This window comes from Medicago truncatula, chromosome 7, assembly GCF_003473485.1.
Source record: "Medicago truncatula cultivar Jemalong A17 chromosome 7, MtrunA17r5.0-ANR, whole genome shotgun sequence".
In the NCBI taxonomy this organism is placed as follows: Eukaryota; Viridiplantae; Streptophyta; class Magnoliopsida; order Fabales; family Fabaceae; genus Medicago; species Medicago truncatula.
The window spans coordinates 39,785,537-39,804,140 of record NC_053048.1 but is presented as its reverse complement, the minus strand read 5'-3'; the positions used below and the strand labels follow the sequence as shown (position 1 = coordinate 39,804,140).

The window sequence follows — 18,604 nt, the reverse complement described above, 5'->3', positions numbered from 1 at the left end:
AAATTATTTTTAATAATTATCGTCGATTACTAATATGGACATATGATTTTGGTAAAAATAAAAATAAAATAAAACATGTGTATGTGTCAAATTAAGAAATCAAGTGAGCTGTACCAGTGGCTAGCGCCTCTTCTTAGATAATAAACTCTTTTAAAAATAAAAATAAAACATCTCTTACATCATCTTCTAAGAGAAGTTTAGAAATTTGAAAAGTTGAATCAATAAAGACAAAACTAATAAAATTTGTTGAAGAGTAACCCTAATTGGGTAGCAAATATGCATATATGTGTTAGCTTCACAAAACACATTTTGTCGCATCAAGGAAAAGATAAATTAGCTTTTGAAGACGATGTTGAGTAAAGGTAGTAGGAAAGCAACATGATTTCACTATATTGAGGACAGAAGGTGAACCTATCATAGAAATAACAATCAAGCACGAGTAACATTTAGCGAAAAACCTTTAATAAATCTTCTGTTTGAATCTCTTATCAGATCTTGACTATTATTAATACTTGTTTTTTCTTTTAAAAAGATACAATTACTAATTATTACCGATTACTAGTATGTACTCCCTTCGTTCCTTATTTTAAGGAACAATTGACTTTTTAGGTTTATATAGAATAATTAATGTATCATGTTGTAAATATAGACTAGATACATCCCTAACACAATGAACCTAAAAAGTCAATTGTTTCTTTTAATAAGGGCTGGATATATGAAAACGAAAATAAGGAGCAAAATATGGATACATGGTACAACTAGCAAAATATTTGAACATTGATACATTTCCGTTGATTTTTAATTGATATATAAATTCTATATGATTTAAAAAAAAAAAAAACCATGAGTATTTTCAAAATACAAGCATTGCAATAATATTTTTGTAACATATTTATTTTATATGTGAAAATCCGTTAAGATATTTACATCATGCATGTTGCAGATTTTATGTGCTTGTATACATATGTACAAATTTTCATGCCATCTTTTTATTTATTTATTTATCATTGATAAATATTCGTCTGGTATTTTTTTTTTATGTATTAGTGATATACATTTATTCCATATTTGATTTATTTATTTTTGATAAATATTCATCTCGCCCATGAGTATTTTACAAAAAATTGTGTACAATAAATTATAATTATCGATCACAGATATTTATTAAAAAATTTATATCTTAAATTTTTCATAAAAAATTAAAAGAAAATAGAGCAGAAAAATAAAAGAAAGAAAGTAAAACTGATGTAAAGAAAAAGAAAAATGACTAGTTTTTGACTAAAAAGGTAAAAATAGTAGTACAAAGAAAGAAAAGATGTGTGTGAGGGAAAAGGTGGTAAAATAAAGAAAATGAATGAGTGAATCATCAAATTCGTCCTTGAATTTTTATGGGTCGGTCAAATTCATCCCTCAATTATGCGAAATATCAACTTAGTCCCTGAATTTTTCAGACGTCCATCAAAAAGGTCCCTCCGTCCAAGTGCTCTGTTAGGCATGTTGATCTGTCGTCCTGCATGTTGTGTTGTCTTATACACGTGTCAAGAAGGAAGCCATGTGTTCAAGGACTGATTTGATTGAATTGGAAAATGTCTAGTTTTCACTTTTTTTCTTCTGCTTTTCTCATTTTGCCCCTGCATTATACATACCTCCTTCTTCACATTTCACTCAGAAACATCAAAAACGTCATTAACCCTTCCCCTTCCCGCTAAAACTTTCTCCATTCCCACCCCTCCAAAATCATCATCATCTCCGGCGATTCTCATGTTTTTGAAGTTTATGCGTTCAACTGTGATTAAAGGTAAGCCTTTCATGTAGTTTATCAAGTTTATGTGTTCGTATTCACTCTTATTTGAATTATGCCCATAGTTGGGTCTCTTTTTACTTATCTTTATTTAAGACTTGTGACTTGTTAATGCCCCATAGTTGGGTTGGTTTTGCCTATGTAATTTCTCAGACTTATGACATATGACTTTTGCCTATGTAATATTTCAGTTTCAATTTTTGTGTTCTGGCTTTTTCGGAAAATTTTGTACACGTATCCTTCAAGGATCAATTTGATATCTAATTAAACAATTTAGGGACTTATTTGATGGTTTTTAATATAACGTATGTATCTATTTGATAGATAGAACAATAATTCAGGGACTAATTTGATGAAAATATTATGACAGAAAGGATACATTCCTCAATCATCTTCAACCTCTTTTCTTACATCACCATAATAATTGAAATTGAATCTGAAATGATGGGGGTTGGGAATATGGGAAAAACAGTTATGAAAGTTGAGCTTCGTCTTTGGGGAAGAAAAGAGCCGTTTAGGAAGAAAACCAAAACATTTTATGCAAATCAATCAGTTTAGTCCTTTGAAATGTTTGTTTTTATCGGCCAAATTAGTCTCTGCCTACGTGGCGTCTGACATGTGAGAGGTTAACGACCACGTCAGCCCTGCTAACGCTCCGTTTGAACAGAAGGACTAACTTGATTGACATTTAACAAATTCAGGGATTAAAATTGATATTTCACATAATTGAGGGATGAATTTGGCCGACACATAAAAATTCAAGGACGAACTTGATGATTGACTCGAAAATGAATTCTAAAATTACACTGTTACCCTTTAGTAAAATGGATTTTATGTATGAATCTAAGAATTTTAATTATTATGGTTATTCTTACGTATACCTTTTTTCCATTAATTAACATTATCTCTTTATTTATAGTTTTTTTTTTTTTTTTTTACCTTTTCGTTGATCATTTTTAAAATGTAAAAATCTAAGATCATCCACAATAGAACACGCCCTAATAAGCACCACTTTTCTCCAACCCAGCACCTCAAAATAAATTATTAAATAGGTTCCACAAATAATTTTATATCATTACATTTTAACAACGTTTATTTATTTTATTAAGATTTATTAAATACGATCCATGAAAAATGAAGAGAGAGAGATGGTGCTTCCATATCTACCCTTCTCCATAGCCACCTATATATTATTCTCCACAATGATGATGTTTATTTAATATGGTGTTAAATAGGCGAAGCACCCACGATTGTAGATGTTCTTATTTATTATGGTTATTCTTAGGTATATATATCTTTTTCGTTAATTAACATTATCTCTTTATTTGTATTTTTTTTTTCCTTTTCAATTGATCATTCCTTTTTCGAGATAACTTTTTCCACTGCAGTTGTCATCAAAAATGCACTTTTTTCCATTGTCTTTCAATTTTCAATTAGCAATTTTTCAAAACAAGTTTAGCTTCTAAAACACATTATTTTCACGTTATCCAAGTAAAAAAGATTTTGTCACATTCTAAATCATATCAATTTGCTCCAATCTCATACTTCTCAGTTTTTTTATACTTCCTATTTGCAATGCCATGAACCTAATACATCTGACCCAATTATCCTCATGATTGTCCAACAAGCAAGCTCATTAAGAGAGTCTGAGGTGACCACCTCGTCGTAGAGTATAGTGCAGTAAAGGATCGTGCCTCCTACCTCATCTCAAGAAGCATCACTTCTAGGATTCCTACATGTAGCACAAAACTATGCACCCTGCATTGTTTGAGGGACAACCTCGTTTCCATAACTTGAAAGAACCAAGCACCAACATGTTCCACTGTCTTAGCACATACATACTATCAAATCATTAATGGGATGCTATTACTAATAAAAAGCTTATGTGAATTAGATAGGTGCATTTGTTTATCTCAAAATCAATTACTATAAACAAACATTATTTATTTGTAACTAACCGAACCAGATGGCAAGAGGAAAAACAAGAACAACAAGGAGTGTATCATTTGAATGTATCACTATAAGTACAACTTCTCCCATAGGTATGTTCACCTCACTCACTTTATACATTTTTGTTACGTGCTAGCACATCTCCTTACTTTGGAATCATAGTGTCTTTCGCAGGAACCTCCCCATGTAGAAGGAGCGTACGACCAACCACGATGGACCAGATCACCAATGTGAAGATTACACTTCATACTCTAAGGCACACTCCATTTATTCACACAAGAACATTAGCGTCCTTAGGGGCGAATGCTTGTACAACAAAGGGGTAGCTATGGCTACCCAAAAAAATAAATTTTATTGAGTCAGTATGTATATTTTTATGTTTAACTACCCCTGATAATATATATTTGGCTACCCCAAGTTCGATTTTAGGTGTAATAATTTTTTGTGAATTTCATTAGTTTTGGATGGCCACCTCATAAAATTATTGCTAGTTTCGCCGCTGAGCGTCCTCTGTGGGGCCTCGGTTAAATATATACCTAGGACCCAAAGTCAACCTATTTATCACGATCATGATCGAACTAACAACAATGGCAAAACCAAAAGACATTGTTTCAAATGCCTCCGAGAAAGTAAGAACCTACATGTAACTTTACGCGCGGAAGTGTATATTCCTATATGATTTGGAGGGAATGAACTCAAATCTCTATGCAACTTGATAGCTGGTAGGTAGTAAAACCCCACAAAATCATCACTTAGATAGAAAACGCTAAAATCTAAATAATGTTTTAATGTTAATTTATTCCAACAAACGAATAGAGGAGATTTGAAGAATCCTAACCGCCATCAACATTCTGCTATCAAATCAGGTTAATTCTTAAACTCTTGCTCTGCTGCAACTAAATTGCAAAACCCCCTTTTTTATCTTTTATTTTATTGTTTTTATTTTCTTGTTCTCAAATAAGTAATGTGAATTGCCTAGTTGGTACGACAAGCCACGTAGATGCGATACTCTACCTATCACTTTATTACTGGTAAACGATTTGATACACTTGCCTAAATCCGACCATCAATATTCTTGGTGTTCAAACCGTCTTTAGAACTTGTAAGTGTTTGGGCATATCTTCGATGATAGGTAGAGTTAAAACTACATTATTAATTTTATCAAAGATAAAGTATGGAAGAAGATTAATTCATGCAGCAATGAATGTCTTTTAGAGGCAGGGAATGACATACTAATTAAATCAATGTTTCAATCCATATTGTCCCTCTATTTGTGTGCTTTGTAATAATGATGATGAGGATAGCCTACACATCTTCTTTATGTGTCCAAGTATTTGTAATATTTGAAGTATGTGTGCTTTTGCTCAAACTGTAAGTGGAGTGGTGTCTAAAGAGAAAAATGTTCCAAGTGTTATTTTCAAGTTTTACAGCAACTTACAAATAATGAAGCTACACTTTTTGCTTGTGTTTTGTGGAGCATATAGAAGCAAGGGAACATAATATTTGGAATATATTAATTGATGCTCATAATATGGTCCTTGAGCGAGTAAGATCTATGCTCATAGATTAGAAATTCATCACAGCCTATAAAGAGAATACTAGATGGATTAAACGGTCGGCAGGGCGCATAAAATGTAACATTGATGCTTCTTTTTTGTCTCTTGATAATAAATCAGTTATTGGTGTAGGTATTAAAAACGGACTTGTGTTTTTGAGTCAGCAAAATCTAAATGGTTTGCACCCAAGTGGGATGTACATGTTGGCAAAACACTTGACTTTCGTTTTCTTTCGGTACAATTTTGGTTGATATACCAAGTTGTACCAAACACATTTTGATTAATGAAATACTATAAGTTCTTCTGCTTCAAAAAGAAAAAGTATGTGCTTGCAATAAGCATCATACTGCAGGATAATGTACATGATACTAACACAGATACGGCAATAATTTGTAGGAAAAAATAGATGATATAATCACATGTATAGAAGTGTATTTCAACTAAAGTGTAAAGTGCTAGATAGATCTGTCCACCATACTATAAGACATTCATTCAGTCAGCACTAAGACTCAAAAAGGGCAGCAAAGTTTCGACAACAAACAAATGGCAAAAAAAATTGGACAAGAAGGTGTTAGAGAATATATTTCAATTGCTTATCAAAGTCAATAGAAAAAAATTACTTTACAAAAACTGCTGATTCCTGTCCAATGTCCATTTGCCTCTTTTTGAACTTGGAGAGTATCTGATGCAAAATATTGCAAAGCTGCAGAAAAAATATCATTTCACTTTGAGGTTGATCAAACACATGGATGACCTGCAAAATCATAAGTATGAAAATAATGCTTAAAAGCATTGGAAAATACATAACTAGTTGATGATGCTCACGAACTTTTCCAAACTTATGACATTACTTACCATGTAGTAGTCGGGGCGAAAATTGAAATTCTCACAATACAGATAAGTAATTGCTAATGAGCCATATCCCAGCTTGTTACTTTCACATATATCAAATTCTACATCTAGAATTATGTTAAGACTATCCAATAAAAGCAGGGAAATTTATGATTCATCCTTTGCTTCCCAAGTTTGGAGATGTTGTGAGTTAACGACATTTTGCCAAACTATGACTGGCCTGCGACAAGAAAGTTATTACTTCATCTATAGAACCAGTGTAGACATCAACCGAGTCAGTCCTGCATTGAGAGTTTAAGATTTAACAAAAATTTATATACCAGAGAGGACATCGGATACGACCTTACTTGAATATGATTGGTTTCTAGGGAGACTGGAGCCTAAGTTCATCACCTATAATACAAAACTATCAATAAAATAAGAAACATAATGTTTGCAGATTATGTTCACTGTATCCCTTTAGCTGAGAATGCAGCAGGGAAACCACCATTATAGTTTCGTATAGCTCCTCCACAACCTGCTGGTCTTGACTCTCCTACCACCGCCCCATCAAAACTCTGCAATAAATTTCTCTCGCATTTTTTCCCATCTAATCGCAATGAAATTGTTGTTCTGGCTCCTCCATAACATGATTGATTTCTGGTTCAATCAAACTTAACCTCAGCATCATACAAGTTGTTTGAGCTATGATAGTAAAGGTGTACCAACATCCTTGCAAGAGAAGATATAGGAGTTCATCGGAAACCAGATTCTGTCCAAGATTATACAAAAATATTAGCTTGCGTGACATACTAGGGAGACAGGAACCTTGCTTGAACAGGATCGGTTTCTAGGGAGACAGGAACCTAAGTTCATCACCTATAGTACAAAACTATCAACAAAATAGGTTACATAATGTTTGCAGATTCTTTTTATTTCATTGCATTGCTTAGAATGCACTTTCTCTTGAACCATTAAGCTTTGAAATGAGATAAAACTTATTGTTAGAGCTAGAAAAACAAGCTTGAAATTTCTATTTTATACTCTAGTTTTCCAAGTTTACAGAAGCTAACACTAATAGCACCATTTTACCACACACTTTGGAGTCAGTTCTAAAATATTTTAAGAATTTCAGAAACAGATATAGTATAGCAACATTGAGTATAGAAAAATTCATCAAACTTTATACTAAATTGATGAGCATTGATAGTAACAAGGCGTGACAACAAAAGACAGAAACCTCATTTTTTAAACTAATACTACAAACATGAAATATAGTCCCACATCTTTTGGTTCAGGATTATGCTAAATGTTTATATACAGCACGCGGAGAGCTTTGGTCACGACCTTACTTGAACAGGATCTGTTCTATAGGATCGTACTACTGTGTCCTTGATTTCTAAGGAGACAGGAACATAAATCTGGATGAGGATTTGTGACCGTGTGATCAGAGCGTGATTAACGGTTCTGTGGTGAGACCCACGGGAATCATCATGAGTTGACTGTAGATGATCGTTCTCAGCCAGTCTGGTTGGGGTGGTCACACGGCTGTCTTGACAGATTTCACCCCCCTTTTTTCTTTTTTTTTTCCTTCTCAAAAAACTATAATTTTGCAAACATAAAGAAATTATTTCATACGGATTTTATTTATGGTTGAAGAGAACATACGTACCTGAACTCGACTGCTCCATATGAGAGTTTATAACCTTTTCCAATAAATAAGTAATAGTTTTTAGTAAATAATGGATCGATAGAAGTAAAATTTTGATTATGGGTAGACATTACCTTCCCCGTCTTCAACTATACAAACCAATATTTTAATATTCTAAAATAGGACACTGGTGTAAAAACAAAGGCGAAAAATAAGAGGAAATTGTTGATGCAATGCAAATGCGTTGTCCTACATGCATTGCAACTTGGAGTGCGAAAAGAGAAAGAAACAAATGGCGAAGGAGACCATGCTTAGTTTCTTGTGTTTTTTCTTGTGAGTGAAAAAAAGTAGTTACTGTTACTTCATAGCTACTTGAGTCTTGACTTGAGGTAAGGAAGATGCCACGTTGATAGATAAAGTCTTTTTTACCCATAAAAATTGTTCAATAAAATTGTGCAAATATTGACAGGACAATTCAGAAGGTTTGAGTTTGACATTGTTGTGTTGTGGAGAACATAGAAAAGCTCACAATTCAACTAGCTTTTCTCTACCCATGGATTTGAATTTGTAGGCCAATATTGTCTAATGTCAATTCTATGAAGTATAAATAAGATCAATTTATATTATGTATAAACTAGTTTTTATTATTTGATCAGTAATTTTATCATTAAAATAGTTACAAGCACGGATTCAATAACGTATTCGATAAAAAAATTCTTTGAAAGAAGATATGTTAAAACGACGGAACATTATGATTCATCATAAAATATGTATGGGCTGATTAAGAGAGCATATAATCAGTTTATGAGATTCAGAATTGACATAATATTTAGGATGAAAACAATTGAAACCAATAAAGGAACCAATGATGTGTGAATTTACATATTATCCAAAATTATAAAAAAAGTGTTATTGTTATAGAGTTACCAAAAAATGATTGATACCCATATTGACATCAAATGAAATCAAGCAAATAAGTAGCATCGGTGAGTGAAGATAATAGTTCAAGATTAGAGTTAAGGTGATATGTTGAAAGTGCAGATCATGAACACCAAATCTTTATTTGGGAACGACTTGAACGTGCATATTTTTAGGTGGCTTATCTAAATAAAAAATTAACTTATCACCTACCTCTAACATATGTTCTCGGCAAAATTTGAATCATTGACCGCCTAAGTTTTTTTTGTAACTTGCTCTCTTTGTCGTTATCAAGCGACACTTATACTTTTTTTGAGCATGTTTGTCGTTGAGTGTGATTGTTTTCCGTGTTCCTTTTAGAAATGTCATTGATATCTCATTTGAGAAGTGCTAGGTACAAAACAAATTGCACTGTTAATTAGAAGTTATATATATATATATATATATATATATATATATATATATATATATATATATATATATATATATATATATATATGTACATTTCTAAAACATTTATCAAAACATTATAAAGATTTGTTGTAGGAAAAGAGCATGATTTATGTTGTTCAAGAGATTAGGAAAACAACATTATAATTAACATGATACTAATTGGAACCAACGAAGGAACCAACAATGTGTAGATTAACGTTACATAATAGTTAAGTTTATAAAAGAGATTGCAAGTTTCATAGACTAACCAAAAAGGGATTTTTGTCAGTATTTACATCAGACAAAATGAAAAGAACAAATGACATCCCAAAGTCAAGATGATTTACGACTACAGTCCAAAGCGATACGTCAAAATAGTAGAAGTTCAATTAGTTCAACAACAAAGATCTACTTTGGAACAACTCGAATTTGCAAGTTCTTCTGTGACTTTTCGAGATCAAAGATGAACTTACCACCTTCTTCCATCACTTGTTATCTGCAGAAATTGAACCACTGTCCACCCAAGTATTTTTCATAGCTTGCTCTATCGGCGGTAATGAGGTGACAGTTATATTGTCTCTGTGTCTGGTAATCAATGAGAGTGATTGTTTTGCGCTTTCCTTTCAGAATTGTTCTTGACACCTCGTTTGGGAAATGCTAAATAGAAAAATAACTGCAATATTAGCATAATGCATATTTACATGGATAAGATGTATGCAAATATAGTTACATATAATTTATAAATAAAGGTAGCATAACTGATTTTAAGCTAAAGAAAATGTAGCGTGACTTCTAATTTATCTTCCTATAAAGTCTAGATAAATGTATGTATGTACATTATATGTACCCCGTTGACCAATTAACATTCTTGAAACAAATGAAAATTAAGCACCACTTCCGCATGTGCATATATAGCTAGTACCATTTGACATTGATGTCTTCGAACATTTGGTGCAACTCTCATAATACAATCCAAACTGGTTAGGATTGAATTTAGTTGTTTTCCAAATAGTGATGCAGTATGTATCCTAACACAAATTATGCACATGAAATAAAGAATAATGCAATATGTATTTTTAATTTCTGCGTAAAAAAACTCAAAGCATGTTTGTGCATAAAAAAAACAGACATTGACTAAGTTTATAAATTCAGCAATTGGCCTAACCTAAGGCAGTTTGGAAAAATCGTTGTACGAAGTACGTTGCGAAGAAGTCGAACTCTAACTTAAAAATATTTTGTATCATTAAATGATAGCGTGAATAAAAATATTTGTGAGGTTGTTATGATTAACCGATATTTAAATTAAATATATAAGTGATAAAAAGATAATAAAATTTCTTTGAAAAAAGATAATAAAATTAAATGGAATATCCTTAAAAAAATTAAATGGAACGGCTAAAAAAAAATTAAATTGAAGAAAAAAAGCATATTGAAATATAATATTAGAAAATAAAAGAAAAGGTTCCCAACGTGAATTAAGAGAGATGCTTGTGAAATAAATTGTCGAGAAGTAGTTTTTTGAAATAGCATTCAACAACTTTTGTCCAAAGCTCATTGCATTCAATTTTATGCATTAAAAAAAGTAACTTTTTTAGTAAGTACTTAATTAATATTGTATTTGGCCTAACTTCTCCTTAAAAATGTAGAGAAGTTGAAAAAATCCGGGTCAAACCATATTTTAATCTCCCACAACGGCAGTGTAGAAGCAACTGAATTTTGGGAGAAAAAATTTAGAAAATAGTTAAAAATAAAAAAATTGGAAAATAGTCAAAAGTTTTTAAAAGTATGAAAATTGGAAAATAGTTAAAAAAAAATCGGAGAGGTAGCACTCAACCAAGGAATACTAAAAAAATTATATGCATTAGCGTAACAAAAAACAAACAGACGGACATAAAATATTACTTTAAATGTTAATGTGTGTGTGTATATATTCGCGAGGTTGAAGAAAGGAAATAAAAATATTTGGTATCATTAAATGACAGTGTGAATAAAAATATTTGTGAGGTTGCGATGATTAAACAATATTGAAATTAAATATATAAGTGATAAAAAGATAATAAAATTCTTTTGAAAAAAAGATAATAAAATTAAATGGAACGGTTCAAAAAAATAAAATAAAATAAAGTTAAATGAAAAGAAAATAGATTGAAATATAATATTAAAAAGTAAAAGAAAAAGGTTCCCAGCGTGAGTTGAAAAGAGGTGCTTGTGAAATATATTATCGAGAAGCAGTTTTTTAAAGTAGCATTCAACAACTTTTGATCAAAGCTCATTCCGTTCAATTTTATGCATTAAAAAAGTTCCCTATCTAGTAAGTACTTAGTTGATATTGTGTTTGACCTAACTTCTCCTTAAAAATGTAGAGAAGTAAAAAAAAAAACCGGGTCAAACAGTATGTTAATCTCCCACAACGGCAATGTAGAAGCAACTGAATTGAGAGAAAAAAAAATAGAAAATAGTTAAAAATAAAAAAATTAAAAAATAGTTAAAAGTTTTTAAAATTATAAAAATTGGAAAATAGTTAAAAAAAAATTGGTGAGGTAGCACTCAACCAAGCAACACTAAAAAAATTATATGCATCAGCGTAACAAAAACACATATAGACAGACATAAAATATTACTCTAAACGTTAATGTGTGTGCGTAAATATTTACGAGGTTGAAGAAAGAAAATAAAAGTAATTGATATCATTAAATGACAGTATGAATAAAAATATTTGTGAGGTTGTGATGATTAAACAATATTGAAATTAAAATAATTGATAGTGTGTTTGACCTAACTTCTCGTTAAAAATGTAGAGAAGTTGGAAAAAAGTTGGGTCAAACGATAACTTAAAAATAATTGATAGTGTGTTTGACCTAACTTCTTCTAAACGTTAATGTATGTGCGTAAATCTCTTTTTTAACTTATATCAAATGAGTATGAAAATGATTGGCATGTTTTCTTTGGGTGCGAGAAATTAGAAGTAGTGTGGGAAGCGGTGGGGTGGTGCCATGTCATCAAGAGAATTTAGAAGTAGCGGATGGTTATGTATCTCTCTCAACTACACGAATAGCTACCTCATCAACAAGTTTTGATGTTTGTAATGACTTTTGTGGTGCATATGAAAGAGAAGATATGAGAAGCTTTGTAGTGACATAGATATGAACCCTCACATGTATGTGCATATGGTGCGCGAAACTTTCTTGGAGTGGCAACAAGGCCGTGAACATGCAACCCGCAAGGAAGCAGGAGCAAGCAACTCCAAAGGAGCAACAAGCCATAACCATGACCGGTGGAGCAAACTGAATGCGGGGGAGGTCAAGTGCAATATCGATGCAACAATCTTCAAAGAACATGGCTGATATGGAATAGGAATGTGTTTCAGAGGAAGGCTCAACGAGTTCATAGACAAAAAATGCTTGGTTCTTAGGAGTACCACAACCACACAAAGCAGAGGCTAGGGGACTAAAAGAGATGATAAAATGGCTTGGAAGGTCAAAACCACTAGGGCTCTGTTTGGTAAAAATAACGGATAGCTGATAGCTTTTAGCTGATAAGCTAACTGAAGTGTTTGGTAAAAATAGCGGTTCAACTAGCTGATAAATATAAAATGACATAAAGGGTATTCTTAATTCATAATAAAAATTATATCATTAATTTAAGTATTTGTAATTTTGTAAACTAATTTTTCTTTAAAAAAATACTTTAAATTTATTAATTTAATATATCCTATGTATTATAAATTAAATTAAATTTTATTCACTAAAATTTTATCTTATATTTATTATCATTTAAGTGTTTCTACTTTATAAAGAAAATAACATTTACCTCAAAAACAAAAAAAAAGGTAGCATTAATAGAGTAATACTAATAACATAGAATAAAGAAAAAATAAATAAAAAATACGAAAATGAATAATTCATATCATATACTAAATAACATATACTAAATAACATATACTAAATATACTAAATAACATATACTAAATAACATATACTAAATATACTAAATAACATATACTAAATAACATATACTAAATATACTAAATAACATATACTAAATAACATTTACTATCTACTAAATATCATATAATATATTATTATATATAATAAATAAAAAATACGAAAATGAATAATTCATATCATATACTAAATAACATATACTAAATAACATATACTAAATATACTAAATACTTACCTCAAAAAAATAAAATAAAAAGTAACACTAATAGAATAATAGTATTTTGTTTCGTAAAAAAAAAAAACAAAGGTATATATTTTAAAAAAAAAAAAAAAAGGTCAGCTGATATATATACAAAAATTGGAATAAAGGGATAGTAGTCTTTATTACGTAGCTTATTATAAAAATTATAATGGATAAAAATACAATTTAAATGAAATAATAAGGGTAAAATTGGAAGAAAAAGTGAGAAGCTATAAGCTATAAGCTCAAACGCTACTTGGAATAGCTTCTGAAAAATAGCTTATAAGCTCGTGAAATAAGCTATAAGCTCATGGTGAAAAAGTGTTACCAAACAGAGCTTTTTTGTCAAAGGAGCTTATAAACTATAAACTAAAAACTCTTTTTTTGGGTTTCCCAAACAGATCCTTGGTATCATTGCAAGCAAGTGATTGACACCACAGATAGGGGACTCAACACCAATTCCATGTTTGGCACTATTCTTGATATCCACAAAGCTTCACTTAGAATATACCAAAACTTTAAAATAAGTTATATTAGGAGACAAACAAACAGTATTGCACATAGACTAATAAGGACATCATTATCTTTTACTAGTTCCCGCGTTCATGATCATATGTTATCTTGTATTGAGACTGTTATTATTAATGAAATGAGTTGAATTTATTTATATAAAAAAAAGTATTTTTTGTCAAGTAATCTATTTGTTAAAATTCATTATTAAAAATGAATAAGTGTGACGTTTGAGAATTGAGTTCGTCTCTACATATAATGTTATATTGTCTTAACAAATAAAGTATACTCACGGGATTTCGACGAAATATTTTTCTTTTTAATTCTCATGACATCATTTAGCATTTTTTTTCTTCATAAAATAAATATATTTTGGTGGATTTGAGATAGAAGGTTCGAGACTTTAGCAAAAGTTAGCTAGAAATGAAAGTATTGCAATACATGGATGGACCACACACAGCACTAATCACAGCATATGTGCAAAGCAAGATAGGCCACGTTCACCTCTTCATTAACACAAGCAATATTGTCACTTTTTTTCATCGGTTATGTATACACGTCAAGTAATCTCAATTTTCCAATCACCCATTTCTTTTGATTTCTGTCAAAATATTTCCAAACACATAAAATTGACACATAAACGCAAACAAAACATATTCTTGAAGCTTCCATCCTCTTAAACCTAATGAGTGTACGAAATCGAAACTTCCCCATAACGATAGACACATGGACATGGCTAAAGAACACACAACACAACATATATGCTTGTTTGTTTATACCAACGAAATCTACCATATCTTTATTATGTTTTGTATAAATGATGTGGCATCACAACATTTGTTTGTGATTAATCAATTCCAAAATTGTTCCTTTCCACCCCCTTAATATACTTAATCAATAATTATTGTGATTTGTCAATTCATATTTTTAGAGGAGTGATTTGTCTATTCTAAAATGTTCCTTTCCTCACCTTAATATATACTTAACTTAATATCTAAACTGTTAGGCAAGCTTAAACAACAATCGGTTCACTATCTAAGTTCACTAGAATAATCAGAATGACGACCTCACATACATTTGCTTTGATGGAACCAACAATAAGTATAAGCAAAGTATATTCTTGTTACTTTTTTTGTTTGTTTGTATGGTATCACTAAAATTGCCAATGGAATGAACTATATTTTATTAAACAATTACTACAATCTTTTCAAAAAGCTTATAATGAAAAGAAAAAAACAATTTTTTCAAAGATATTGTAGTGATTTTTGAAAATAAATAGCTTCTAAGAAATAGCCCATCCCCCTAATCCTTAAACACTATTTCAATTTTTTTTTTGACAAATCAAAATATTTATTTTAGATTGTTATCCTTCCTTTTTTTGGTACAACAATAATATTTTACTAATATGATAAGAAGAATTTAAATGATGACAACTTCTGATGTCATGATTAGCTTCTAAGAGCTTAATAAGATTTTAGTGTAAAAACTTCTTCATTCTTTAGTAAAATGTGTGTTTATGTCTATAATTAATTTTGCGGAAGAATGTACTTACGTTGATATCATGGTTTGTCAAATTATGGTGGAATAAATGCCAAAATTGTTGTGCCAAACACTGTAATCAAAGGTTCAAACCAAGGTGGTTTTAAGCCTCACTAGTCACTACGATTTTGAGAAACTAGCAAAAAAAATGGGAACATTTATTCATATGTCCCTAAAACGGACACATCCCCTAATCCCTTCCCTTTCAATAACCATAACCAACAAAGCATGATAACGGAAATAGCTCATCCAATTTCTTTCACAAAACACATCCCCGTTTCAGAACCACAAAATCCCTCATCATAGCTTACCGTGTGTGAGGCATCTAACATCAAGAAAATGGCATAACATAATACAAATAATTGGCTCAGATATAAAAAAGAAGCAAGATTATCAATCGCTGAATAAAATAACATTTATTTTACAACGTTTGGAAGGTATCCTTCTTCAAACATACAAAAAGCAGAGCCACTAACAATCAAGGTTTAAATTGCAAATCTGGATAATCGCGGTCAACTGCAGCGATTAGAGACATCAAAACCCTCTATGTTCCAGCCCAGATCACAGTCGCGGACCCTTTTTTCTTTCAAAACCATACTGATAATAATACTAATAACTCTACAGCTTCAACTTTCCCTAATATCTATCTATAAGGCATGGATTCAAAAAACCATAATTCCAACTGCCTTGTAGGAATATACACTATGTGACTTGATCTTCAAAGATATCTTCATCTCACAAGTATATACTACTTCAAGATATTACACCCAACCTACAATGTACAAAGGATGAAGTCATAAGATGTGGTTGACTACAAACTGACCACATCATCTCCAAGCAGTGACCAAGGGTCTCTCCTTTGAGACTTCAGATTTTGATGTCAAAGAAGGTACGGCTTCAGTCGCCACCTCTTCATTTGCAGGGGTATGTACAGGCTGAGAGGGCTTTGGTGTGTATGTAAAGTTAAGATCTCTGTTTTCAGATAGAGCTATGAGCTCTTTCTCTTCCAAACCTTTGGTTGGCTCCAAGCTGCATCTATCTGGAGTGTGTTTGGCCAATGCATCTCTAAACTTCTTGATCTGTCATCAAATTGAACTATATCAGTTATCTTCGAATTCAATGTTGTTACTAATAAGGAATCTATGATCAGATAAGTCAACAAATCACATAAAAATCCAAGCACATGAATTACAACTAATAAGGAATTTATCATCACAATGAGCCAACAAATTACATAAAAATCCAAGCACATGAATTTCCACATATATCCTTGAATAGTGTAGCAAGCAACAAAATTCTTAAAATATGTGATATGAACATTTAACTAAATACCAATAAACACATACTCTGATTTCGAACATTCATAGATGAACTAATCAAAGCTATACCAGGTAATTAAACAAATAAACCCAGGTATCACATCATCATAGTATTGTAAAGTCAATAGTAAATATAATTGAGATAGCATAGAGACTAACCGTAGCATTGGTGCAGCTAAAGCTGCATACGCGACCTTGAGCACCTCTATAGAATCGGAAGAAAGGAAGAACATGAACATTAAGGCTATAACACATGGATTTATGCTCCTCATAGTTCACTTGAAGGAACTCAACATCAGGATTCATCTCTGCAAATTGACATATCTGTCATGATAAGAAATAAAAGACCATTAGAACCACAATAACAATTTGCAAATTATGAGCAATTTATGTATGAATTAGTTAACTTAGGTGTGAAGAATAGCACCTTAGGGTGAAGGGCTTTGCATCCACCACAACCAGGAGAGAAAAAATCAACAATCACAAGCTTGTCCCCTGCGTTTAAAAGTGAATCTACAAGATCTTGTGCTGAAGTCACCTCTCTCATGTTAGGTTGATGACCCTTTTCCCACCATTTCTGAACTTTCCCTACTCTTAGTGTCATCTGCAAAATTTCACATCAGGAACAACATCAATAAGAAAATTCCAGAAAAACCTCAACAAAAATACAAAACCTTCTTAAAAAAAATCAAAATTGAAATTAGGGTCTTATTTCTAACATAAATTCAAACAATTAAAAGGGTCCTAACTATTGCAAAAAAAAACAAAATAAAAACATAATAAAATCAGATTAGGGTATTAAAACCATAAGGGTTATGCAGAAAAATTGACATAATTTCTATGAACTAAAAGGGTCTTAATTATTGCAAAAAACAAACTAAAATATAATAAAATCAGATTAGGTATGAAATCCATAAGGGTTATCAGAAAAATTAACATAATTTCTATAAACTAAAAGGGTCTTAATTATTGCAAAAAAAAAAAAAGACAAATTAAAAAAATAAAAATATGATTAAGGTGTGAAAATCAAAAGGGTATGTATTAGAATTTATGACCAACCTTAGGAGCAGCTGAAACTGAAAATTGTGAATTGACCCTTTTGGGTGTTGATCTATTTACACGAAAGATAGCTTTTTTGCCATGAAACTCAGATGAAAAGGAGGAGGAAGATCTGTGAAGCTGAGATTTCAGCTTCAGAGATGGAAAACTTTTCACACCGGTGTTAAAGCTACAAGTTCTAGGAACCATGGATACCCTTTGACGTTGCTGGTTTCTGTTTCCATGCCAGGATGAAACAAGGCTTGTTTTGATCAAAGTTTCCGCCATTGAAAATCAATTTTTTGTTCAAAAACCTTTGAATTTTGAAGAGAGTAAAAAATGTTAGAGAGAGAAAAAAAGAACAACGCTTCTTCTTAGACAAGAAAGTGCAGAAAAAGGGTTCTCATAAAAACGCTTTATCCACAAGCAAAGTGGGACAAGGTTGCGGTCTTGAAAGGGAAACGAAATAAAGCAAAATAAAAACCTCTTTTTTTTGTGTACAATAAATTTTTGTTTTTGTTGTTACAAAAAGTTTAAATAGATTTTCTTTAAATCAAAAATATTAATAATTTAATTGTTAAATTAGTTTTTTTTTTTTTTTTATAATTTAAATCAAAGACCTCGAAATTCTTTACTTTCACATAAGTTAAGATGAGTTTTGAAGGTCACATGAATAGAGACCGATTTCAAAAATCAATTAATAAAGAATCTTACACGTTGCTGCTGATTTAAGAAATCTTTAGAATGACAATAAAAGTTGAATTCACGACAATAAATTTTGTTATCCATTAAATCAAATCATAAAAAAATCAATTATGTTAAGAAATTAATTGAAAAATAAAAGTAAAAAAAAGTGGATAAAGTTGAAATATTC

General features: G+C 31.1%; 1 protein-coding gene, 1 long non-coding RNA gene and 1 other non-coding gene across 4 annotated transcripts; 1 reads left to right on the top strand and 2 right to left on the bottom strand.

Annotated features, from left to right (window-relative positions):
• Positions 1 to 5,876: 5,876 nt before the first annotated feature.
• LOC11439542 (uncharacterized) lies at positions 5,877 to 8,293 on the bottom strand. Of its 2 annotated transcripts, none has more exons than XR_003006737.2 (3): positions 7,811 to 8,293; positions 6,163 to 6,910; positions 5,877 to 6,061 (listed from the first exon to the last, which is right to left on the bottom strand). It is a non-coding gene; the product is annotated as an uncharacterized lncRNA (long non-coding RNA). The 2 variants fall into 2 exon arrangements; XR_003006738.2 differs by having other exon boundaries at positions 6,163 to 7,844; positions 7,924 to 7,938.
• LOC112416888 (small nucleolar RNA U3) lies at positions 7,481 to 7,701 on the top strand. The gene has a single exon (XR_003007400.1). It is a non-coding gene; the product is annotated as a small nucleolar RNA U3 (small nucleolar RNA).
• Positions 8,294 to 15,747: 7,454 nt separating the features above from the next.
• LOC11443121 (thioredoxin-like 1-1, chloroplastic) lies at positions 15,748 to 18,175 on the bottom strand. The gene is made up of 4 exons (NM_001422397.1): positions 17,752 to 18,175; positions 17,120 to 17,296; positions 16,852 to 17,016; positions 15,748 to 16,452 (listed from the first exon to the last, which is right to left on the bottom strand). Exons 1-4 carry the CDS (start codon positions 18,016 to 18,018, stop codon positions 16,201 to 16,203), a joined length of 861 nt encoding a protein of 286 aa, NP_001409326.1. The 5' UTR covers positions 18,019 to 18,175; the 3' UTR covers positions 15,748 to 16,200.
• Positions 18,176 to 18,604: the final 429 nt, after the last annotated feature.

Coding starts and splice junctions, on each gene's coding strand:
- LOC11443121 (NM_001422397.1), bottom strand. CDS start 18,018: ATGGCGGAAACTTTGATCAAAACAAGCCTTGTTTCATCCTGGCATGGA. Junction 17,017..17,119: donor GCAAAGCCCTTCACCCTAAG/GTGCTATTCTTC, acceptor TTATCATGACAG/ATATGTCAATTTGCAGAGAT. Junction 16,453..16,851: donor TTAGCTGCACCAATGCTACG/GTTAGTCTCTAT, acceptor ATTTGATGACAG/ATCAAGAAGTTTAGAGATGC.